At 36.1% G+C, this 27,638-nt stretch overlaps 1 protein-coding gene across 1 annotated transcript in view; it reads right to left on the reverse strand.

Moving 5' to 3' along the window:
* Window positions 1-1,037: 1,037 nt before the first annotated feature.
* TRUB1 (TruB pseudouridine synthase family member 1) overlaps window positions 1,038-27,638 on the reverse strand; it is a 31,669-nt gene continuing 5,068 nt past the window's right edge. Inside the window, exons 3-8 of the mRNA XM_010588971.3 lie at window positions 25,823-25,878; window positions 21,329-21,410; window positions 11,647-11,719; window positions 9,680-9,819; window positions 7,508-7,564; window positions 1,038-6,783 (exon numbers count right to left, since the gene is read on the reverse strand). Of these exons, the coding sequence (XP_010587273.1) occupies window positions 6,503-6,783; window positions 7,508-7,564; window positions 9,680-9,819; window positions 11,647-11,719; window positions 21,329-21,410; window positions 25,823-25,878 (689 nt within the window). The 3' untranslated portion in view covers window positions 1,038-6,502. The remainder of the gene's footprint in view (window positions 6,784-7,507; window positions 7,565-9,679; window positions 9,820-11,646; window positions 11,720-21,328; window positions 21,411-25,822; window positions 25,879-27,638) is intronic.

Genomic DNA, 27,638 nt, shown 5'->3' on the forward strand with positions numbered 1-27,638 from the left:
TTTGATGATTATGGCTGATCACTTCTTCCTGTAATTCTCTGGCTCTCAGTTATCCAATAAATTACTGAATACCATCCATTTTCCTTCAAATTGCTAGAAATAAAAAATACAGTATCACAGTTGAAGAATCCATTCAGCATGTGTACCAGCACACATGACAAAGCTGAGGAAAGAAACAGTGAACTTAAAGACAGAGCAAATTACCCAAACTGAAATACAAGTTAAACAAACAAACAAACAAAAAACCAGAGCATCCAAGAGCTGTGTGCCAATATCAAATGGTTGAGTGTACCTATCATTTGAGTTCCAGAAGGAGAGGAGAAAGCACACAGCCTCAGAAATATTTTTAAATGGCTGAGAATTTTCCAGAATTGAAGAATGAAAACAAACCAAAGATGCAAGAAACTCAGAGGCCCCAAAAGAATAAATACAAAACACACACACATACCTAGCTAGAGTCAAACTGCTGAAAACCAAATACAAAGAGAAAATCTTGAAGGCAGTCAAAGTATGCAGGCCAAAAGATAATTGAGTGATATGGTTAAAGCACTGAAAACCACCACCACCACCACCAAATAACAAATTTAATAATCCAGATGTATATAACCAGCAAAAATATCTTTCAAAAATGAAGTGAAATAAAAACTTTTCCAGACAAACAGTAACTGAGAAAACTCACTGCTAACAGACCTGGGCTCTAAGAAGTATTAAAGTTCTTCAGGAAGGAGTATGATATCAGATAGAACTTTCTATTTGTATAAACGAAGAGCACCAAGATGGTGAAAATGTGAATAAATATATATTTTATTACCTTTAATCTCTTTAGAAGATAAATGAGTCTAAAGCAGAGATTGGCAAACTACAGCATGGGGGCCAAATATTTACATGCCTTTTGTAAATATATGGAAACCCTGGTGGCATAGTGACTAAGTGCTACAGCTGCTAACCAAGAGGCTGGCAGTTCAATCCTCCAGGCACTCTATGGAGCAGTTCTACTCTGGGCTACAGGGTCACGATGAGTCAGAGTCCACTCGATGGCAATAGGTTTTTTTTTTTTTTTTTTTGTAAATAAAGCTTTATTGGAACATACCCACACCTATTCATTTATGTATATTGTCTATGCTGCTTTCATGCTGCAATGTGAGTAAAGTTGCACAGAAACCACATAGCCCACAAACCCTAAAATATTTACCATCTAACCCTTAACAAAAAAAGTTTGTTGACCAGTAGTCTAAAGAAAGTAAAAAAACAAAAAGAATGTATAGGGTTTACATAACATATGTAAATAATAAAATGTATCAAGACAACACAAAAGATGAGAGAAGGAACAGAAGTAACTATTGTAAAGTTCTTACATTATATGTGAGATGGTACAATACTCTTTGAAGGTAACCTGTGATAAAGATGTAGATGTAGAGTACAAGCTTCAAATGCTGGAATCTACATAAGGTGGAAACCTGTGAGAGAAGGAAAACTCAAATATTTTCTACTAAAACAAGTGACAGAAAAGTGGTAAGACTGTACCCTACCAAAGGCAGAAAACTTGCAAGACCCAGAAAAACTAGGCAGTCCTGTTGAGTTTCCGCAGTCACAGGTTTCACTGTTATAAATCCTAGAGCAACTACTAAAAAAAAAAATTTTTAAAGAGGTATAACTAAGAAGCCACTAGTGGAAATATAATGAAATACTAAGAAATATTCAGCCCTAAAGAAAACACCTAAAGGATGGTTCAGTGGTAGAATTTTCCCTGTGTGGGAAATCTGGGTTTGATTCCTGACCACTGCACCTCATTTGCAGTCATGAAAACGTATGTATACTCTGTAACTTAGACTCTACTTTTAGATAGAATCATATACAATTGAGATACACACTAGATTATTCATAAAGGTACTATTCAAAATAGCCCAAACTGGAAGCTAACCAAGTGAATGAACATCATGCAGTAAAACGGATAAATGGTGGCGTGTTCACACAATGGAATACTAAACAAAAATGCGAAAGAATGGTCTACGACCATATGCAACAGAAGAGAAGAACCTTCAAATGTAACCAGTTGCTGTTGAGTCCAGCTCCTAGCGAACCTACAGAACAGAGGAGAACTGTCCCATAGGGTTTCCAAGGAGCATCTGGTGGATTCGAACTGCTGACCTTTTGGTTACAAACATAATAATGAGCAAAAACAGCTGACATGAATATATATAGTTTTTATTTGTATAAAGTATAAAGCAGACAGAACTAGCAAATCTGTACGAGAGAGGGATTACCTTTGGTGGTGCAGTGGGGTGGCTAACGACTAGAGGAGCTTCTAGAAGGCTTCTGGGGGACTAGCAATGTTCTGTTTCTTGATGTGGGTGCTGGTTAGGTGTTTGGTTTGTGAAAACCCATTACACTGTACACTTATGCACAATTTCCTGCATGTATATTAAATGTCAATAAAATTATGTATCTTAAAACCCTACGGAAAGAATAATCTGCAAAGATTTTGAGAAAAAAATTGTTATTGAAATAAATACTCAGATAGTTAAAATAGTAAATTAAAATAGCAGAAGAGGGAATTACTTATAAGATTCAAGGAAATGTCCCAGGATGCAGCATAGCGGAATAAAGAGAAATTATGAAATTGTAGTTAGATACAGAAAATAAGACTAAATTTCATAGGATGGGCTGGAAGAGATACAATATTCAAAGAGTTACACGATGGAAATTTTCCAGAATTGATGAATGAGAAGATTATTCAAGGCTCCTGAAAAACAAGTCCTGAGCAAAGTACAAATGACCTACACTTAGCAGCCTGCTGCTTTAGGTCCATCGAGATGGAATGGTCCCACCCCTTTGTTTTAAAGATGAGAAAACTGAGGCTCAAAAAGAATTAAGTGATTTGCCTAGGGTTAAAAACTGATGAGACAGAAATAATCTGTATAAAAGGACATAATCCAAATTTGTTCTATTTTAAGGGTTATGGGTAAGGAGCAAAATAATAATTTGACTTCAATTTTTCTACTGGTATCATTCATTTATAAACAGCCATCTGAAGATATTCTTCTCCATGGAGAGAATTTTAGCTCCCCAACTGAAAATATGGAGGTATTACTGATTCAAGTGCCACGCAGTAAGTGCTTAATGAAAAGTATGTAACGAACAGTAATCACATGTACCGTTAAGAAATACTTTTGAGACAAGCCTTCTATTTAAATTTCACTACAAGGCCATTGTAATCACTTCAGTGCATAAACTTCCTGTCTACGATCTTCCTCGGTTAAAACGTTTCACCATTTCACAGTGCTTTTGGAATCACGTTTTTTTTCTATTATATATATCACTGATTTAAGGCAAATGACTTTCTTCCTTTGACACAGAACAATTCAACATCTAATTGAACCTCTAAATGCCATTTTAAGTATAACACAAAGTTCAAAATGGTCAGAGGCATAAAACGTACTGCAGCTGATATAAAGCATCCTTTTTTAATATAATGAATCATTTCTGATGACAGGTCAGTGGCTTTTATTAATTCGAGTATTTAAGAAGAAAAGATCCAGTTAATATAGAAAATATGAGTTTAGCCCTTATTCAAGTTTCAGTTTGGAAGTAGTGAAAAGCAAATTCGTATTACTTTAATGCTCATAGATTTTAAAGCCATTAATATAATTCTATGACCACTTTTGATAACTTTCAAATTAGGACAATAAGATTTTTCAGACTGATTAAAAAAAACTTAGTGTCAAAATAATTTGGGATATTCTAAGTTGAAACATTTTCAGGAATTTCTAATTTTTAAAATCAGTAAAACAACTTTATTATGTCATGAAGATCGAAGCCTAGAAACACATAAGGCACAAATATTTTAATATTCTGATTAAAATAGAAAAAAAGTTGGCACTTAAATGCCAGACTCAGGAGAATACAAATGTGTTTTAAAGATAAGTTTTAACTTGTTCAGAGCATCCTCATCAGTTTCAGGTGCTTATGAGAGTTAAGACTAAGATATGTTTTTTAAGTTTCAATAAACTTTATTCATACTCAAATCTGACAACTATAAAAGGGGGAGATTATAAAAATTAGCAAATTTAGTTAGCAAAAGGAAAATAAAGCTAAAATAAAAAAGACAACAGGCTATGAAAAATACTTCTATCAAGTATTTACTGCATAAAGAACTCATTCAAATGTATAAAGAAACCGTTAAGACAATTGTTTATATAAATGAACAAAGTACACAGACAAGTCACACAAAATCAAATACTAAATTGTGAATTAAAATATGGAAAAATGTTCATGCTTGCTAGAAATCAAAGAAAAACAAATTAAAGCAACTTTTGAACTTTCCCTTATACTAAATTAGCAACAACACTTAACACCCCACCCCCCACCCAAAGCTGCAAACTTTCAGCGAAACTGATATACTCCAATGGTGACACTAAAATATTACAATTCTCTGAGAAAAGCAATAAGGCAAACATATTAAGAACCTGAAAACTGATGGTATTATTCACTTAATAATCCCACCCCCAGGAATTTATTCTAATAAATTGAAAACAACTCACTTAATGGTTCAGCAACAGGGAAATGACTTCAATTGTAATATATGAGTACGATGTGATTCAAATAATTATCAAAACAAAGTACAAATAAAGAGATAACAAAACGAAAAAGCTAATCAAATGAAAATTGCAGGTACCTTAAGACTGCAATCATGTGAACAAAAAAGGGAACAAAATATAAAAATTAAAATTCTGAAATCATTTCACTAGAACAGTGAGGATTATGGGTAATTTTTTCTTTTGGTGAATTTTCCCCGATGTTGTCAATAAAAATAAAAATAAAAAAAGATTGGTTATCATTTTAAAAAGCCACTTGTCTTCTGAAAAAAATCTCTACTTTTCTCCATTAGTAAATTATACACGTCAGTTTTTAAGTTGAGAAATACAGCAAAAATACCATAGCTGTTTTCTAAAATCTAAATATTCCTCTATTCGGACCTTAACTGGCAATGCATGAAGACACGTAGTCACCTGGGCGGTTCTAATAACCAGAGACAGCCACTGCCATTTCTTGTTGACACAAACTACAGGGTACTTAGATATGAGTAAGTAAACTGTAAACTTTCAATTTACGGCTTTGTATGTTTGGTACTTTTATGTCAATGCATCACAAAATCAAACTCTTCCTTATAATCTTCTGTGTCATACTAAGAACTAGTTTTAACGTTTTCACTTAAAATTTGCCAATATGCTGAAATGCTCTACTGAAGCACACAGCTTTTCATATTGCATTTGTATCATACTAACCACAAACAAAACCCCTTCGGTTTACATATTTTAAAATTTTGAGTTAGAAGTTGCAAGCTGACAACCACCTTTAATAGAAAAGTCAATCCATAAAATGAAAAAAAAAAAAAAAAAACTCCTGTTTTATGGAACTTTTAATGTTTTTTCCCTTTTAAACTATATTTGATAAATGAAGAGGGATTTAAGCTTTTACAACAGACTGGCTACATATTATACTTTCCTATATGAAGCACTAATTACATATGAAATTTACTATGTTGTTATGCAACTGTTTTCAAAATTATGGTAAGGCAGGATAGGGAACTTTCAATAAACCATATGAATGAAAACGTTTGAGAATAACTGTTAATATTTAGAGCAGAAGAAATTAAGTGGAAATGCAGGGCAGCTATCTCAAAGTCTATAAATATCACTTGACAGAGCAAACAACTAAAAAAACGATGTCACGGGAATCAATGCCCTATAAAGAGATATAAAGAAAGTTTAGTAAAGGATGGAGAAATACATTTTTAACTGAAGACTCATTCTTTAGTTTAAATTAAAAATATTATGCTATGTAGTAACTTGGTAAAAAGTGGTCAACCGTGCTGATGAAATTACCAGGAAGAAATCTCATAGCTGCCAAAATACAAGCCACTGGAGCAGTCCTCTGCACCAATGGTAGAGCAGAGGTGAATTTAATTAAACATTTAGTCTTTTGCTTATATCCTGTTAGTGGTAGCAGTAATGATATGGTTCACTTACAAATATTTATTATAAAAATTTATTAGTTTTCAAGATCTAAACAAACACAGCTATTACTAGATGAGTGCGGTCTTATCAAAGAAATGTTCTTAATAAAAATAAACTCTCCAAGACACCAAGAGTTAAGTGATGGCCATTTCAAACACAGGTAAAAAACGAATTTCAATACAACATGGAGCCACCAGGAAGTCAAAATAACATTAAGTTACGTTCACTTTTGTGAAACCGAAGTCACACGTAGCTCCACATTTCTTTTTACTTTGATTAGAAAATTTGTTTAACTTTTCCCAGGAAAAAACTTTGAAGAGAGACCAAATTCAGAAACAACATAAAAACATCCTAAAAGAACATTCCATAATACAGCAAAGAACTGAACAAGCCATTTATAATTTCTAGCAGATGAACTGTACCCTATAGAAACTATAAGTAATGGATTGCTTTCTTCATGCAGGTGGAAAAAAGCCAGGCCAATTTTAACATGTCTGAATTACATTCTCCTCTACCTTCACCTCATTTAATGATACACATTCACAGCTCAAGGCCTGTTCTTTAGACTCTTCTTTCTCTTCCTTAGGCTCCTCAGGTTTGGGTTTTTTAAGTCCCGTCTCTTCTGGGAGAAGAGAGGAGCAGAGCTCGAGAGCCTGTGCAATATCATCAATGGTCCACTTCTCTTCAGGAAGGGCATGATCTTCTAGTGTAAATGGTCCCTGTTTGGTTCGGGTCAGCTCTAGCACATTGGCACAGGAAGAGAGTTCTACAGCAACACAAGATGGAAAAAAAAAAAAATCCACAAAATAAAGAGTCAGCGTTTTACCGTCTATTACGTTTCAAGTGACAGAAGAACTCAATTTAAACCTCTCAAAACCACTCTAAAACTGTAGCAATCCAATATAGGAACCAAGAGCCTTGAGATGAAGAAACGATTAAGTAGCAAAATAATAATTAATAGCTTGCTTTACAAAACTGCTTTATAAAGTCTACAAAGAACTTACACATATTTTTCTTATTACCCTCACCACTTTGCACATGAGGTAGTATGGCCTATCCAGTGTCACAACTGCCAATAAATGACAGAGCCAGAACTGTAACTTTCTGGCTGTTTCGAAGACTATCACTTCCAGTATTTAAAGTAAAATTTTATGTGTATTAATGAAAATAACTTTTAGATGGAATTTTTTTTTTTCCTGATCCCTACCTCGAGTCAAAATATTTTGTACTTGAAAAAATTTCGGCCTTTATACTCATTACTTCCACTTTCTGATCCTCTCTTTCTCCTCTCTCCCATTACGAGCACTGCACTACAGCTGCTGATGCTGATAACTGCGTGCCATATACAAAAACGCTTCTAAAGCTGAAGGCCCCAAGAGTTTAGTTTCTAAGGCGAGGCTTCAGAGATATGTAAAACAGAAAATCCCCTCTTCCTATCAAAAAGGAGTATTACTCTCTAAATGATATTCATAATTCCTTTTCATACTTACCTTTGCCAATGTCACTGACCAAGCTTCTGATATAAAAACCTCCGCCACATTCAACATCTGGAATGTTAACAGTGACATGGTAAATTGCCAACCTCCTATGAAATCCACTTTACATAGAAATGGTGCCCCTAAACAAATGTAAAAATGCACTAGGCAAACAACCAAGTGATAAAATATTTATGTGCTTAAAACATAAATTATTCATCCGGTAGCATATGTGTGAGATTGAAAAGTCAGAGCATGCAGAAAGCAAACAGCAGAAACTCATGAACACATTTTAAATTAACTGGCAAGTCACAGCACTTTAATACTTCAGCCTTGTTCATTTAATAGGTTTTAAATGGCAGATATCTCAGCTTTGCTATCATGAGCTGCAGATTTTTTTTAAATATTCAGATTTGTACACTCAAAAAACACAACAAACAAAAGAACCTTTACAAAGTGACAGGAATCATGCTGAGGGTAATACATTACACAGAGAGCTCAGCAAATTTAAATGTTCTCTGAGAAATATTCCTGAAGAAATCATAACCATTAAAATTATAGATGTCCCAGAACTGAATGCACATCTAACCTTCTTCTAAGACTTCATAAGACAAATGAGTACTGGTTGAGAGCAGGACTGTGGGTCAGTGACAGTTCTTGAAATCTATGTAAGCCTGGGACTGGAAAAAATCACTCTTTTGATCCTTTTTATTCATATACAAGATCTTCTGAAAAGAGCTGCTGTATTTCCACAAAAAAGGACTACATTCCAGCTGTTTCTAGTTGTACCGTACAGATAAAGCCATTTGGGGGAATTAATCAAAGCTCAGCACCTGGGAATTATTTTTCCCCCCACTGCGGACATGAACCATGAGCCCTGGGATCTGTAAGCTAGGTGTGCCAGCATTCTTGCATTCTATTTGACTTTGGCCAAAAGACAGAACCTTTGGCCTATTATAATCAAAAATAAAGTATTTATGACTTCAAGGCAGTTGGAAAAATTTGAGTTTTTCTTACTTTCAAAGATACCATCTACTTTGCCAACCCATCTGCTGCATTTTCATGGAATGGAACACAGCATTTTTTAGTGTGTTTTTATCATTATCTGTCCAACATTTTAAATTCAGGAAACAAAAAAAGTAGTGACTTTAATTGTACAAAATCACATTCTACAGGAATTTAATACAGATTAAATAATAATGCTAACGGAAAAGAGCAGTAAGTTCAGGGGAAAAAAAGCTCTGAGAAATTACTACTATAGTGAATCCTATCCAGTATGTACCATGAAATAAAGGGTAGGGTTAATTTAAGGGGGTCTTATGGATTAAAAACTTCAACTTTGGACTCTTCACAGCTCTTGTATGTACAGGGCTCCAGCTACTTTCTGCAGCCAGGAAGATCATAAAATTTCCAAAGAACAGAAACAAACTTTTTGGTTTTTAAATTTCTTTCAAAATACAATCTATATTTGAAATTGATAATGTAAATTAAAATTCAACCACATATCCAAGAATTCATTTTTGCCTTACCCATTTTTCCCATATTTTCAGGTTCTTTTTTTTTTAGTAATAAATTTTAGGTGACAAAAAGGAGGGAAGTATCACTCCACTCTCAGAATTTCTTGTCTCAAAACTCAAAATGCTTTGTGTTAAAAGGAGAAACTATTATCAATTCTGAAACTGAACTTAAACGATGAAGGTACTAGCATATATGGGGAAGAAGTACCTGCAAGATTACAAAATATAAAGTCTAAAATTTTAAAAATATATATTCCTTTACCTACTCTTTGGTCCAGTCCCCAACCAATCATGGGATCGCAGGAGCAGGCAAAGTTTCACTCCACGGTGCATGGGTTTGCCATGAGTTCGGGGCCAACTTGACGGCAGCTAACAACCACCACCACCTATTCTTTCCCACAGAGCTCTAAGATACAGTACTTCCAACTTTATAGTAAGATAACACAATACAATATATGGAAAACTCAGCCTATTTAAAAAACATTCTGAACCTCCATATAGCTATCTCATGAAATGTATTATCAGAAAAGATAAGCAAATTCTAATGTTTCTTAAATTCAAATTTCAAAAAAATCTCCAATATCCTAGGGATCCATTACAGTTATAAAAAAATAACCAAATACAAAATAAAGGTACACATAAATACAAATTATTTCAAAGTTCTCCTTACCTAATGTGAAAAATGGAGGCTGGAATTTTTGAAGGGAGATACTGTACACAGTAACTGGCCTGGCAGGTTTTGCTTCTACTGCTTCACCTCTCTTCATCAAAGTTGAAAGTCTCTGTCCATCCTTCTTTAATGCAGAATAGCTTGCAATATAAGAGAGGCAGAGAGAGAGAAAGGGGAACTGAGAGAGAGTAATTCCAGATTACAGCATGGAAATACAGGATAACCAGCAACCCTTCGAGGCATCCACGGATAGACCGGTAGTAGAATTTTCGCCTCCTGTGTGGGAGGCCCGGGTCTGATTCGCAGCCAACGCACTCTAAGCGCAAGCATCACCTATCTGTCAGTTTGTCATACTGTGGTGGCTTGTGTGTTGCTATAATGCTGGACAGGTTTTAGCAGATCTTTCAGACTAAAACAGAGTAAGAAGAAAGGCCTGACGATCTACATCCAAAAATCAGCCAAAAAATTGCTATGGATCACAACAGAACATTAGCCAACCAGCAAGGAATCATGGGGATGGTGCAGGACCAAGCAGTGTTTCATTCTGTTGTACATGGGGTCACCATGGAGTGGAGTCAACTCAATGGCAAATACTACAACAGCAGCAGCAGTCGCCCCGCAAATTGGAAATCCTTCCTAAAAACGGACAAGTTTCTTCTCCCAATCTACTTCACAGCGGTGTCAGAGGCTAATGTATCTCATCCTAGTACTCAATGACCAATGTTTGTCAATTTTAACCTTTAATCATCTCCTGAGAGATAGTCTAGTCACATTTGTTCTTCACTACTCCTTATTCTGGATTAAGAGCACAGGGAGCTTAGTAGCCTCTGGTCACAATGATCAGGGCTATATGCATTTCCTTGAAACAATTTCTAGTACGACAGTATTAACTTTCATATAAAAGCTACCAAAACATTTCTAAAAAGCTAATTAGTAAACGATCTACTTAACAAATCTTTATGTGATAAAATTTTATTAGACCACAAAACCTTGGGACATCCATGGAGAAGAAAATCTAAAATGATCCTTCTAAATATGACAGCATTGTAACAATAATGATCCAAAATAATGTTTACACAGACCTGGCTACATTTTTTAGTATCTTTACATTTGAGGCAAAATCATGAAGAAACATTTCTCCACTAGATATTTAAATGTTCTTGAAGAAACCAAGACTTTTTCTAATACAAAATACATACTAAATTCAAAAAGAAATGTCAGTAACTTATCCTGACACATCCTATCACAATAAAAAAAGTAACAACAAACAAGAAGTGATTTGCTTGAATGGTAACATACACAAAAAATGTGGCATCAATACACTTACACTTGTAACGAATTATAACTTCCATCTGTTTTGTCACAGAGAACAGTGAAGATAGATTAGGGGCCCAAACGGAACGGTGCCCACACCTGACACGCAGTGCACGTTAGGACAAGGATACACGTCTGTGACCCTCTTACCAGACTGGACTGGTCCCTTCACAGCATTTCTGAGCAAAAGTGACATCCCTGGGCTCCAGGACATACCCTGATGCCTACAGATGGAATAAAAAACCAGTACAGTGGACTAGCACAGATGTCCAGCTATGGCAGCATCCAGGGAGAGAACAGGCCACATTTCCCTGCGTTTTAGAGAGTCTAGGAAGCTCCGCACCCTGCATAAAGCAGGCTCACCTTTATTTGATCATTTGTTATGTCAGCTTTAAAACCTGCCTCACTGTATAGAAAAAGGAACCCATTTATTTTAGTTAAAGTGACGTTCATCATCACCAGCTGCTGTGAAGTCAACTCTGACTCAGGGCAACCCCGTGTGTGTCAGAGGAGACCTGGCTGACTTTTTGGAAGTACCTCACCAGGCCTTCCTTGCAAGGTGCCTCTTGATAGACTTGAACCTCCAACCTCTTGTTTAGTAGCCAAGCACATTAATTGTTTGCACCAATTATTCAATTCATAATGGAACTTACAGGGGGGGTACTTGCATTATATTCCCAGTAAATTTCTGTAGAATGCCTTCGATATCTTCTTGTGTTATTTTATCTGCCAAAAATGAAGAAAAATGATACTAAATCAACCACAGAAGCACGTATGCTATTTTCATCACACCAATGATTCTGAAAATTCAATTAAAAATTTTTTTTTAACAAACTACGTACTACAGTGTGTGTTTTATAGGCCAAATTCTACCTTGAGATAAACAAAACAAACTGATAAGATCAAAGGGCAGGAAAGTGTTCCATTATTCATCAGTAAGACAAGCTTTCCTCTGCTTCATTTTTCCCCCAATAAAAATGAACCAGGCATCTTCCACGCATCTAGGTGGCTCTTACTACGGACTTTATAAGACCAGAGAAGAGAGTCACACTAGCTATAGCAATGGATCTGCAGTGAGCAATAATCAGGTGATCTGAAACGAAGGAAACGAATACCCATTAAGTCCTTTTCTAAATTTCTCCAGGCATTTAATACATTAATAACCTCAAATTAATGTGGTACTGAAGATTATCAAGTGTTATCCATTTTAATTTTCACTTCAAATTTTTCAAAACAATTCTATTATACATTTTACACACTCACATTCAGCTCTGCCTCCAAGTAAAGTTTTATTTATCTGCAAACCACGCCCTCCTCCCCGGCTCCTGGAATTTCTCTGCTCTTTTAAATGAACACTCACAACAGGAATCTGACTTTTGCCTCAAAAATGGGCCAGCACAGAAAGAGAATATACACAGCAAGGATTTTCGCACGCATGCTAAGCATTTTTTAAAGCAGTGATTTAATAAAATTTGAATGAACAGATATAAATCTTCCAATATCTGCCACTTAATCTTGTTTTTAGCTATTGTTTGATACTCTTTCAAAGAAAAGATGCTATACTACAATTCTATAATTTTAAGAATGAAATAACACACTGACATTCAATTATGTGGGATTTTCATACATACTTATGTATGAATTTTTATACATACTTGATATTCAATAATAAACTAAATCATGGAAAGATCCCATAACTTCTTTAGGTCACAGTCAATGGAAAGAAATTACAGTACTTTTCACTTCACTTCATGGGAAATTTGTTTTAAGCAGTTTTTATTCTGGTATATACAAGTTAAATCTGATTTTATGTGAACAATATTAAACAAAAGCTAATCAACGTGCTTTGAAGTACTGTTTTAATGCCAGAATTTAAATTAAAAAGCCAGCACAGGATACTGTGCTCAGCTTTGAACACCAACACAGCCTTAACCTCAGTGTGACCTTGATCCCTACAAGCCAAGCATTGAACAAAAGACCAGAATCTACAGGCCTCAAACAGACAGGGAAGAGCAACAGAACTCAAAGGAACTGCTCCTAACACCTAGGGGCTTCACACAGGCAACTCTCACTCCCATGGCTGTTCTGTTCACACTGCTTCTCCAACAGATGTATCTCGTAACATAAATGAGGATTTTCCCATGAAAAATTCTTACTCTACTGCAACATTAAAACATACTGGTGGCAGTACCTTAGGTATGCAAACTAAGATGTCCAAATCTAGGCAGCCAGTGCCACCACCGTACTGAGAAATTGTTGAAAATACTATAGTTGATAAAATTGAAATAGCTCATAATTTAGCCAGCTGCACATCTTAAAACAAGACAGAATAGCTTTCTACTGCTAGGCTGGTCTCCTTATGCTGCAGATATGTAGTCCCTTGTCCTGCCTAGGTTGCTCTATGTTACTGATACTCCTTCCTGCGAGATGACAGTAAACATTCTTCTTCCTCCCCCACCTTCCAAAAACTGTCCATCTACCAAAGCTCAGTTTCTGTTCCTCTTCTGCCACGGTGTCTCCTTTCTCAGACTTAGCATCTCAGGCATTTGTGTTATTCATCCCAATTAATCATATATAATCTTTAACTGTCACATATGTGTAGCTATTATCTCACCAATGAAATTCTAAGCTCCTTAAAAGACCGTTTTTCTTCTTACATATTTAAATAGGATAGCCCCACAAACCAAATAAACCAAAACTCATTGCCATCAAGTCAATTCCAGCTCACAGCTGAGCTGTCCCATAGGGTTTCCAAAGAGCGGCAGGTGGATTTGAACTGTTGATTTTTTGGCTAGCAGCCAAGCTCTTAACCACTCTGCCACAAGGCTCCTATAGCCAGTGCAATCTTAATCAGCCATAAAAAGGAATGTCACAACATGTATGAGCCTCAAAACACTATGCTAAGTGAAAGAAGCCAGACACAAAAGGCCATATACTGTATGACTCCATTCATTCGAAATGTCCAGTGTAGGTAAATCCAGACAGACAGAAACCAGATTAGTGGCTGCAGGGGCTGAGGGAAGGAGAGGCCCCTTAACAGGTATGGGGTTTCTTTTTGGTATGATGAAAATGATCTGGTATTAGATAGTGGTGATGCTTCACAACACTGTGAATATACTGTAAACCAATAAATTGTACTGTACACTTTAAAATGGTGAATTTTATTGTATGTGGATTTTATCTCAACGGAAAAAAGACATTACTATGGGTGGGAGATGTGGAACAGGAATGTGCACAGAAGCATGCTGCTCATGTCTAAAACATGCTATTAGTCTAATCCACATAATAACTGATGTCCCTCCAAAGGATTCTAAGAATAGGGAATCTACCTCCAAAGGATTAAAAGAAAGAATATCCAGTAACTAGCCAAACGACGAGAACACTTGATGAAAGAAGACAGCTATGGTACAAGTGGCACAGGACTTGAAATAATTATTTTTTGTTTAGTAAATTAATAAACCATCGATGTGACAGTATTCATTTGAAATTAATTTTTTAAAGTCCTTCTCATGAAACCAACATATACAAGGTCATGTTACACGTGATTATTTGTTTAAAATTTACTGACTCTTCCAGGGAACCTACAACATAATAGCGGTACTTAACTAAACTGTGGTGTGGAGCTAAAAACAACACTCAAACTCGACAGAGGAACAGGTACCTGACAAGCCTGACACCATCATCAGCTTTTAAACTGGACAATACATTAAACAGTTGTGTTAGACAGAAGACAACAGGCTAGGACTCTAATCCCTAAGAGAAGGGAAACAAACAAGGTAAGCTCCATCATCACGCTGGCTTTCTGCGGGAAGCACCTTCTGAATTCTGGTACAGGGAGGCGGATCTCAAACGGTCCACAGTGATCTCGCTGAATTTAGGAAACAGAGATCAGAATGTGGAGAAGCAGCAACAGAAAGAATCTGAGGGAATTACACAGAGAAAGAGCCCCAGAAACAGACACTGGCATGTACAATGTTTCTTCACACAGGTACAAAGCCAAGGGGAGAAAAGGACGGCTTTACAACAAATGGTGCTGACACAATTTGATATCCGTATGCAAATAAATGAACTCAAATTCAACTTCATGCCACATACAAACATTAACTCTAAACAGACCATAAACGAGTGTTTGCAAAGGGGAGTGAGGAAGCTTGTCGGCGATACACATGTTCACTCTCTTGATTGTGGTGATGGCTTCATGGGTGAATACCAATGCCAAAATTTATCAAATTGTACAAAGTGTACAGATTTTTGTACATCAATTTTTATCTCAAGAAAAGCTGCCTCTAAAAATAAATGGGGTCTCTGAATTGGATTACAGAAATGTATTGATGTTAACTTCCTGATTTGACGGTTGAGCTGTAGTTACGCAGGACAGCGTTTTATCTAGAAGATGTACGCTTTGGTATTTGGGGGTGGCAGGGCTGCGTCTTGCTCTTGGGTGGTTCAGGAAAAGTTATTTTCTTCTATTCTTTGCAGTTTTTATGTAAGTTTGATATTATTTCAAAACAAAGAGTATGATCATAAGGGGACATTATAAACAACTTTATACCAATTAGTTTGAAAATTTAGATGAAACGTACAAATTCCGGTGGGGGGAATTATCTAGAATTACATCAGAATAATAAAAAAAAGTTTGATAACTAGTGACAAAACCCAATCTATAATTTAAAACCTTCTTAACAAAGAAAACTCCAGATCTAGATGTCTTTATCAGTGATTCTACCAAACATTAAAAAAGAAATGTTAATTTGATGCAAAATCTTCCAGAGGATAAAAGAAAATACTTTACAAGGTCAGCATAACCTTGATAACAAAGACATTAAGAGAAAGGAAAAACATAGGGTAATTTCACTCATGAAACATATGCAAATATCCTAAGCTAATATTAGCAAACCAAATCCAATTTATATAAAAGGTAACACATCATGACCAAGATGGGTTTATTCTAGAAATGTAAAGTTAGTTTAACATTAGAATAAGGAGAAAAGTCAACACATGCAGAAAATGCATTTGATAAAATTCAATGTTTGTTCATGATTACAAAAAAAAAACTCAGCAAATCAGGAATAGAAGGCAACTTCCTTACTTTGATAAAAAGGGCTATTAAAAAACAACAAACAAACAAAAACCTATGGCAAAAGTTTGTAAGAAATAGGGTGGGAAGATTTGCCCTCCCAGGTATTAAGGCTATAGCAATTAAGACAGTTTGATGCTAGCACAAAGACATAAATAGACCAATGTAACAAAACAAACCAAAGCAAACCCATGTACATATGGTGCTTAGCCTGTGACAAAGGAGGCAACACAGGGCAATGAGGGAAAGTCCTGGGTCAATTGGAAAGCCACATAGGAAAAAATAGAATGTTACAACCCAGGCTGATGGTACATATAATGTGAAAGACAAAGCAATAAAGGTTCTATAATATAGTAACATATGTTCACGGCTTTGGTATAGGAAAAGTTTTCTTAAACTTAACACTAAAACGACTACCCATTGAGAAAAAGACTTGATCAACTGAATTAAATTAAATCTAAGAACTCTTGTTTTGCAAAAGTCACAAATAAGGAAAAGGCAAGTCACATAGTAGGAGACGATACATGCAATAAATATAGCCCCAAAAAGAGCACATTTCCTTAGTATATAAAGAACGCATACAATCAATAAGAAAAAGGCAACTCCATAGAAAATAACGAGCAAGAGACTTGAACAGACAATATACAAAAGAAGATGGCCAAGGGGCCAAAACACATAGGAACAAGTGCTGAATCTCATTAGTAATTAAATTAAAACCACAGTGAAATACCACTACATACTCACGAGAATAGCCAAAGGATATGAAGCAAGCAGAACTCTTATACAATGCTGGTGGAAATGCAGTTATACATGTAACAGTTAGGCTGTTTGGCAATTTCCAGTAAAGCTAAATAAAAATCCATCCCTATGACCCAGCAATTCAACTTGGGTATATATCCAATAAGTGCATGTCTGAACCAAAGGCAGGTACAAAATATACATAGCCATTTTATTCATAAAGCCCTAAATGGGAAAACCCAAATGTCTATCAGCAAAAGAGAGAGTTTGTGTGTGTGTGGAGTGGTATGTTCAAACAATGGCATAATACAGAGCAATAAGTTTAAAGTATCAATACATGCAACAACATGGAGGAATCTCAAAGCCATACTGAGCGGAAGAAGACCTAAGAACATGTGCTGTACGAAACCATTAATATGAAGTTCAAGAACATGCAAAACCAATCTATGATGACAGAAAACAGAATAGTTATGGGGCTGGAGGGTTGGGGATTGTCTTAGAAAACGGACAAGGAATCTTTTGGAGCATTGGAAATGTTCATTATCTTTTTTATAATAGAAAAGAAAAATCAATGAGGTGAAAACCATCTATTCCTAAAAAAACTGTTTTTAAGTATTCAGAGCAGCATCATTTGCCTATCAAGACTAGAATAGAAAGTAAATTATTACACAGCAACAGATAACAAGGGTGAATCTCATAAACATACTAAGTGAAAAGAATCCAGACTTAAAAGAATATATACTGTTTGACACCATCTATTTAAAGTTCCAAAGCAGGCAAAACTACGATAGTTTTAGAAGTATAACCAAAGTGTTAGAAGTCAAAGTGGCAGTTATGTTTGGAAAGGAGGGATGAAGTTGTGACTGGGATGGGGCATCTGAGGGGTTTCTGGGAATCTTTATTCTTGACTAGTCAGTAGCTGCATAAATCTTAGCTTTGTGGTAACTCACTGAGCTATAAATTTATGTTCTGGTCACTTTTCTTTACGTAATACTTTTTAATGAAAAAGTCCAAATACAAACAAACAACACTGCAAGACTGACTGATACCCAGCTACACTGGCCCTGCTATAATGTGTGCCCTATTTAAAATACTATTTGAGACCCCATTCAACTCTTCCGCTGGCTAGAAGACTTGAAATAAATCAGTGAATTTTTTTCATTCTGTTGCTTGAGTCATCAAGCAAAATGCTTAGCTACGTATAAATATTAACAGGACAAGTGAAGCTATTACGAACAAGAAGAGGTTGATCTCACTACTATGGGGCAATACTTAACATACAAGAAGGCCACTCAATACAAACATATAGGGAGGCCAGATGCTGGAACAGCCTAAAACTAAATTAAAAAGAGTTAACATTAATTACGGGGGGCGGGGGGAAGCCTACAAATAATTCACAATTGGTGAGATGATAATGCAGGTGAACTGAACATACAAAACTGTGACTGTTGCATTATAAATAGCATATGTACTGTGAGAGGTGCCAGCTGACCACTTCATTTATCTTTAAGTAGTAAAAGAAGGAATGGTAGAAAAATTAAGGTGGGCCCCAGTGAGTTCTGCTTTACTTCGAGGCAGATAGCTTTCCCATTGCCCCATTTTCCTATTATAGAAAGATAATTCCCATTATCTTTTTATAAATTCTAAAAGCACAGGAACATGATCAGTCTTAAAAGTGCTAACCCTGGCATTTATTTCAACTACTGAGAAGAAACTGTAAAAAAAAAAAAAAAAAAAAGGCAACGGCCAGACACAGGTAAAATCTAACAAGAGACTATCTCTGTTTTTTTTCTCATTTACCAAAAAAATACCCTAAATCCTAGCTTTAAATGCTTTTTTGGCAAGGGCATCACTTGGAAGGATAATTCTGAACATTAAAAAAAACTGCTTTACAGGAAATATACAATTATAATAAATCTTTATTAATAACCTCCTACCATCTCTTCAACATATGGCGCTGAGAAAACGGAATATCTACAGGCAAAATAATGAGGTTGGACCACTTTACATCATACACAAAAATTAACTCAAAATGGATCAAAGACCCAAATTTAAGAGCTAAAAGCATAAAATTCTTAGAAGAAAACATAAGGGAAATTTTTCATGATCCTGGATTTGAAAATGGTTTCTTAAATACAACACCAAAAGCTCAGGCAACAAAAGAAAAATTACATAAACTGGACATTCATCAAAACTTATGTGCATCAAAGAATACTATTCAAGAGAATGAAAGACATTTCCCAGAATGGGAGAAAATATTCGCAAATATACATCTGATAAGGGTTACTGAAAATGACGAAGACTTGAAGCACTTACTGATGAAGATCAAACACCACAGCTTTCAGTATGAATTATACCTCAACATAAAGAAAACAAAAATCCTCACAACTGGACCAATAAGCAACATCATGATAAACAAGGAAATGACAGAAGGTGTAAAGAATTTCATTTTACCTGGATCCACAATCAAAACCCATGGAAGCAGCAGTCAAGAAACCAAAAGACGCCGTGCACTGGCCAAATCTGCTGCAAAAGACCTCTTTAATGTGTTGAAAAGCGAAGACATCACCTTGAAGACTAAGATACACCTGACCAAGCCATGGTGTTTTTAATCACCCCCTACGCATGTGAAAGCTGGATGATGAATAAAGAAGACCAAAGATCTGACACCTTTGAATTGTGGTGTTGGAGGAGAATACTGAATATACCATGGACTGTCAAAAGAACGGACAAATCTCTCTTGAAAGAAGTACAATCAGAATGCTCTTTGGAAGCAAGAACGGCGAGACCATGTCTCACATACTACAGACATGTTGTCAGGAGAGATCAGTCCCTAGAGAATGACATCATGCTTGGTAGAGAGTCAGCAAAAAAATGGGAAGACCCTCGATGAGATGGACTGACACGGTGGCTGCAACAATGGGCTTATGCATATCAATGACTCTTAGGATGGTGAGGACCATGTAGTGCTTCATTCTACTGTACATGGGGTCGCTAGGAGTCAGAACCTACTGGATGGCACCTGACAACAAGGGTTTACCATACAGGATATATAAGGAACTCTTAAAACTCAACAACAAGAAGACAAGCAACCCAGTTTAAAGATGTGCCAAACCCACTGCAGTCAATTCTAACTCACAGTGACTCTGCAGGACAGAGTAGAACTGCCCAGAGGGTTTCTAAGGCTGTAAATCTTTATGGAAGCAGGCTGCCACATCCTTCTCTTGTAGAAAGGCTGATTAGTTCAAACTGCAGACCTTTCAGTTAGCAGCTGAGTGCTTAACCACTGCGCCACCATAGCTCCTATTTAAAATGGGCAAAGAACTTCAATAGGCATTTTACAAAGACATACAAGTGGCCAATAAGCACACGAAAAGCTGACTGACATCATTAGTCATTAGAAAAATGCAAATCAAAACCACAATGAGATACCACTGTCACACCCATTAGGATGGCCATAATTTAATTAAAAAAAATGAAAATAACAAGTATTGGTAAGCATGTGGAGGAACTGAAACCCACTGCTGGTGGGAATGTAAAATGGCGCAGGCACTGTGGCAAGTAGTTTGGTGGTTCCTCAAAAGTTAAACACAGAAACTACCAAATGACCCAGCAATTCCGCTCCTAGGTATACACCCAAAAGACTTGATAACAGGGACTCAAACAGATAGTTGTATGGGAATGTTCATGGCAGCATAATTCACCATAGCCAAAAGGTAGAGACAACCCAGACGTCCATCAACAGGTGAATGGATAAACAAAATGTGGTGTGTATGTGTGTGTGTATATATATATAACGAAATACTATTCAGCCATTAAAAGCAATGAAGTCCAGATAAATGTTACAATGTTGATGAATCTTGAAAACACACTAGATGAAATAAACCAGACACAAAAGAACAAATATTAACAAGATTCCATCTAGATGAAATATCTAAAATAGGTAAATTCATAGAAATAGAAAGGAGATTACAGTTTACTAGGGGGTAAAGTGAAATCCTGGTGGCATAGTGGTTAAGAGCTATGGCTTCTAACCAAAAGGTCGGCAGTTCAAATCCACCAGGCGCTCCTTGGAAACCCTAAGGGGCAGTTCTACTCTGTCCTTTAGGGTTGCTATGAGTCGGAATTGACTCAACGGCAATGGTTTTTTTTTTTTTTTAGGTGGTAAAGGTGGGAGGGAGTGGGGAGTTATTGCTTAATGGGTATAGTTTTTGTTTGAGGTGATAAAAGGGTTTTAGAAATATACAGTGGTAATGGTTGCACAATATTGTGAACGTAATTAATGCCACTTAGTTGTACACATGGAATTCATCAAAATGGCAAATTCTGTTATATATTTTACCAAAAAAAATAAGTAAATTAATTAAACTTAAACCAAATTAACAATGTGATAACAATTTCCAATCCTCTTAACCTAAAATCACTGGTAATATCAAATAAAGAGGTTTATTTCCAAATCTGAACTCACAAAATTTTTCCTAAAATGTTAAAAAGAAGACTACATTAGGAGGACTTCATACCATAAGGTTTTTCTTCTGTTACTTTCCCTGTAGAATCTAGCGTATCAGTAGCTTTTCCCAGTTCTCCAGTGGCAATGTACCTCTAAAGGAAACAAACAAAAGAGAAAATCAGGCCATTAAAGGCAAGGGAAAACAGTTACGCGTATCTTGAAGTTTACATAGAATTTTGCTAGTACAACCAACACGATACAAGATAAAGGCAAAAATAAGAGACAGCAACTGCTGTTTGTTTTTGATAGGCAGTAAGTATTTGTGCAAAAACACACATTGAGAAACTGCCCATGCTATCCAACATGAAAGAAATACCTGACTTTATTGAAAAATATGGCTTATAAACGCTGTTATTTTAAACAAATTTTGTAAAACCAGTTTTATGTTGGACAGTTTTGCTTTTTAATGAAAATTCTCAATTATAACCAAGTAGGGAGACTACTATAACAAACCCCTACAAAGCCATCACCAGATTCAACAATTTTGCATTATGATTAAAATACGAAAATAAATCATCTTACAACTTCTTTTATGAAATAACACAAATCTTAGAAACTACTAGATCATGCACGTGAACAAAAGTTAATACGTAGAAAATGAACAAAACTAGTAAAGCAGAGGTGGCACACTTATTAAGTGTGCTTTCTTAATAAAAAGAAAATGATGCTTCCTAAACTCTCGGAAGGGAAAAAGGCCACTTCTAAGAACAGATCATTATTCACACAGGAAGAATTATTTTATTTTTAGTAGTCTGAGGACTGTCTTCTCATCTCAAGGCTGACTTGTAATACATATTTTTTTCACTACTCTCTTTTGGTCAAATTCAAATTTATTTGGTGTATCACATGGAGTAGGAAGCCTCGTGGCACAGTGGTTAAGCTCTCAGCTGCTAAGTAAAAGGTCAGCAGTTCAAACCCACCAGCTGCTCCACAAAAGAAAGATGTGGTAATCTGCTTCCACCAAGATTACAGCCTAGGAAACCCTATGGGATAGTTCTAGTCTGTCCTATAGGGTTGCTATGAGTTGGAATCGGCCTGGCAGCAATGGGTTATCACATGAAGTTGTGAGAAAAAAGAAACACAGGTCCTACTGAAAATAATCTGTATTTATGTGAGCATTTTCTTAAGAGGAAGTTTGAAGTACTTTGCAGAAATATAAGTTCACTAATGACAAGCTCATTATGCTAGCGAAGGAACCAGAGACAAAAATGAGAAAAAAAATTAGAACTTCAAATTCCCATAAACATACAGGCATTTTATAGCATCCTAACTATCCTTTGATGAGATCACTTTCAAATTACATAGTGCAGAATTACTTTTTTTACAAATACAATACAGGAAAAAATGCTCTGAGGCATTTGAATTCATTTTTTATTTTGTTAATACTGACAAAAGTCAGTTTCTGGTAACTAAACTTTCAGTCTCGTCACGTGAGATGCCCACTCCTGCTCCTGTTTTGGGACAGTCCACCTTGATTAAGCACGTAAGCATATGCAGTGGAAGCCTAGCAGAGTGAGTGGGAAAGGCACAGGCTGAGACTCAGACCGGCGGGGTGTGAATCCTGACGCCACCACAGTTGAAAGTGAGGTTAAGTTGGTCTTCCCTAAAAGGAGTCTCAATTTTCTTATTTTAAAATGGGGATAATTACAGCACCTCATGAGAAGAAGCAAAGTTTAGAACAGTACCTGGCCCTGGTACGTTAATGGGTAACAATACTATTATCATTACTGTTATCTAAAAAGACAAATTGATTCATCTGAACAGTGGTTATAGTAACTCATCTGGTTACACTGAGTTCCCACAAAGAACTGTAATGCAACACATTGCTCTTGGGTTTTTGTCTTATAGTATGTCTAGGTGCTAAGAAAAACACAATGCAATCTTGTATACTGTGCCTTGAATGTTCAAACCCACCCAGAGGTGCCCTGCCTCAGAAGAAAAGCCTGGCAATCTGTTTCTGAAAGGTCACAGCTATGAAAACCCTACGGAGCAATTCTACTCTGTACACATGGGGTCGCCAAGAGTCAGAATCAACTGCACAGCAACTGGCAGTGGCAGTGAGCTATGTAATAAACTGTTCCCAGGAACCTTAACAAGTTTTCCAAGCATGCAATGCTCATTCAAGCTGAAGATTCCTTCCAGCGCTAAAAACAAAATCTATAAAAAAAAATTCACTAACACTTTTTAACTACTTTTGATAAAAACGTAATCTTCAACATACTTAAAGGTAAAACTTAATCGATTTAATTCTTCCAAAAAACACATAATCTAAAATTAAAAGTGTGAGAAGCACAAATAACTAACAAGACGATAACATCTATTTTTGAAACGTGAAGCACAAGAACTAGGTTTCTGTAACAAGACGCACCTGGGATCTTCTATTTATGTTAAAGAGTCATCTGAGGATCACGGTATGACCTTCAGCTTTCTTAGCTGAATACCAAAATGGTTTCTGACAAATAAAACCAAAACTGAAGCCCAATGATGTATTTACATTTCAGTCATCCTATTTCTGGAAATAAAACTTTAAAACATATAACATAGTGTATGTGTGCAGTTTTGGGGTGATGAGTATAGGATGAATATTCCAATAAACTCAACATATTTTATCTTGGGGGTATAAAAACACAAACATTCCTTAATGTCAATATACCTTTTATGTTATTATAATAAAAGTGACTTATTCATTGCAAAGATTCTAGAAAACTGCAAATACTACGAAAAAAATTAAAATCATCCATAATCCTATAGCAAAGTAACCACTGTTTATATTTTGGGAGTTAAGAACAATTAAGCAACTGGTAAAAATTTATATCGTAAAGAGATCCTAAACACTGTACTTAAGCACAACGCACAAATTCACTGTATGATAGTCCAAACTCTCCGTTTTAATAAAACTTTTGTATTTTGTTAGTTCTTTTTTGATCACCAACATTTTAAAGATCGCAAGCAAGCCACATCAAACTGCTTTTCATTTATCTAAGGCACTTAGATCCCTTCCACCTGGACACAAAGTTTTCATGCCAATGGATAACTATATACTGGACCCGTGACAGGCAATATGCTCTCGGGTGGTTTTCAGGAAAAGCTTACTTAGATCACTGCCACTCAAAGTGAGATCCAGTGCCAGTACCAGTCCACGACAAGATAAATGAAAAAAAAAATGAGGGTGTTTAGAAACTTATCTAGCAATTTGGCACTGCGTAACAATTACATTTTATAACAGTCATCAATGAGTTTGCAATGAATTGGAAATAGTTTTTTACTACAGATTTCTTTAGAAGAAACAATTTAGATAATATCTGATCACATTACCAACTATTTATATTCCATTTACAGCAAGGGCTTTAAAAATAAAGTTTAGTCCAGGAACTTGCTGATATTCTTCTCTACCCGTTGGCACAGTTATTTTCCTTCCACAGGCATTTTCACTGCTCCTAACCCAAAGTATTGTAATCAGCACCTAGTTGCTAATTAGAACAAAGATATCATCATCTCTTTTGGAGCTGGAGAAGAACTGAGAAGTGATTAAATAATTTTTCCTAAGGAAAAACTGAGAGGTCCAACGAGGCTGACTACTTGGACATCTTGACTTCTATTTCAATGCTCCTTCCATCATGCTGAGGTAACTGACTGAATACCAGCAGCAGTCCACAGGTTTACTGTTTCTCCTCCCTCTACAAAACACCTCGTCTTTCTCCTATCAAATGCCTTAAAAAGGATTTTAAAAATTTAGTCAAGGCTACTCTTTTTTAGAGGTGAAAAACGTTAACAAAGCCCCACTCTCTTCTTTAATAAACATTTTTTAGCCATTCAACAGTGGGCAGTGGTAGTTCAGTGGTATAATTCTCACTTTCTCTGCAGGAGACCCAGGTTTAATTCCAGGTCAATGCACCTCAAGCCCAGCCACCAAGTCAGTGGAGGCCTGTGTGATGCTGAAGGGGTTTCAGAAGACCTTCTAGACTGAGAGAGGCTAGGAAGAAGGACCTGGCGACCTACTTCCGAAAGTCAGCCAATGAAACCCCTATGGAGCCAACTCAACAGTAGCTAACAACAGCCATCCAACCAATCACGTCTTCTGCTGAAAAGTGCATGGTTTACCAAACGGTATTGCTGCTATAAGAGTTCCAAAGTTTAAAAAAAATCTGCCAAAAGAATTAATGATCTTTAAATTCCTTTCCATCTAAGAAATAATTACAGAAAAAAATCTAAATATATATATATTTAATTATGAGCACTGTAGAATTTCTGCTCCTAAGGATTTAATTTGTTTTTCAATTAAGAATTTCTAATTTATAGTCTTAATATTTTGAATCTCAGATATAAGAATTATAAATATTATAATTAGTACTCAGGAATAATGACACTTTTTCACTCAAACAACAGTTTATCCAACACAAAGGTCATTAAGAAAAACATTTTTAAAAAATTCAGAATAAAAGTTAATAAAAAAAAAAATTAAGAAAACATTTAAAACAAAACAAAACCATTCTAGTACTCTTACCTTGGTCCCTGACAGCATACTGGTCAACATTTTTGTTCCTCTTCCAACTCCAACCACTACAAATCAAAGAAAGAAATATTTATGACACTATCTTGTAAACTGTGTTTTAAAATATCTACGTTTTTAAAAATCATTATTTCCTGGCATATACAATGTGAAGTTGCAAAGAGCGTATTTTTAACATAATTTGAGGACTCCTATTACCCCAATCAGTTGAACCTGTCTTGCAACTAAAAAATCTGGAAAGGGAGGATAGGAGAAAAGATATATACATTTTTCCATTCTCAATGTGCTAAACATGGTAGAAACCTCAACCCAGCCATCAGACAACGAAAAATTTTAGAACAATCTCAAAGGACTCACTGAAACTTTATATATGCACCAGTGAAAAATATATGATACAATCAGCCATGCTGGATTGTCTGACACGATGAAGGTTTTTTTGACAGAGTTCATTATTACACAAACAAAACCCATCATCACAGCTAATGAACCATTTAAAGATAATTAGTGCCCAGGGGCATACAATCAAGAAAGTAGAAACATAACAAATCAACCTAATACAAAGAATAACATAGGAAAAAATGAAAGCTTGGAGAATGTATGCTAAGAAAAACCAAGTATAAACTACAACGACGGCCAACTTGTCTCTTCAAAGATTAGTTAGCCTTTGACACCTTCCATCAGGTTAAGTTGACAGGATTTAATCACTTCCTCACTTCATAACCGGCAAATCTTCGTAAATGCTCGAGTATTTACCATTAGAGGATAGAGTTGTGGAAGAGAAAAAAATGATACAATATAACCACGACAACTCAGAATCACCAGAAGAAACAAGGAGAAACGACTGGCAAGCTGAAGGAATTCCCATCAATATTTGTAACTGGTACTATTCAGTGAGTGTACCATGTATCAAAAGCATTGAATTTAATAAAATAAAATTAAAATATTTCTGTTGTTACTGTTGTTAGGTGCCGTCAAGTCGGTTCCGACTCATAGCGACCCTATGCACAACAGAACGAAACACTGCCCGGTCCTGAGCCATCCTTACAATCGTTGTTATGCTTAAGCTCATTGTTGCAGCCACTGTGTCAATCCACCTCGTTGAGGGCCTTCCTCTTTTCCGCTGACCCTGTACTCTGCTAAGCATGATGTCCTTCTCCAGAGACTGATCCCTCCTGACAACACGTCCAAAGTATGTAAGATGCAGTCTCGCCATCCTTGTCTCTAAGGAGCATTCTGGCTGCACTTCTTCTAAGACAGATTTGTTTGTTCTTTTGGCAGTCCATGGTATATTCAATATTCTTCGCCAACACAATTCAAAGGCGTCAACTCTTCTTTGGCCTTCCTTATTCATCGTCCAGCTTTCACACACATATGATGTGACTGAAAATACCATGGCCGGGGTCAGGCGCACCTTAGCCTTCAAGGTGACATCTTTGCTCTTCAACACTTTGAAGAGGTCCTTTGCAGCAGATTTGCCCAATGCAATGCGTCTTTTGATTTCCTGACTGCTGCTTCCATGGCTGTTGATTGTGGATCCAAGTAAAATGAAATCCTTGACAACTTCAATCTTTTCTCCGTTTATCATCATGTTGCTCATTGGTCCAGTTGTGAGGATTTTTGTTTTCTTTATGTTGAGGTGTAATCCATACTGAAGGCTGTGGGTCTTTGATTTCCATCCACGTCATTAAGGTCAACTCTACTTTGAGGAGGCAGCTCTTCCCCAGTCATCTTTTGAGTGCCTTCCAACCTGGAGGGCTCATCTTCCAGCACTGTATCAGACAATGTTCCACTGCTATCCATAAGGTTTTCA

Source organism: Loxodonta africana, chromosome 16 (assembly GCF_030014295.1).
Source record: "Loxodonta africana isolate mLoxAfr1 chromosome 16, mLoxAfr1.hap2, whole genome shotgun sequence".
Classification (NCBI taxonomy): domain Eukaryota; kingdom Metazoa; phylum Chordata; class Mammalia; order Proboscidea; family Elephantidae; genus Loxodonta; species Loxodonta africana.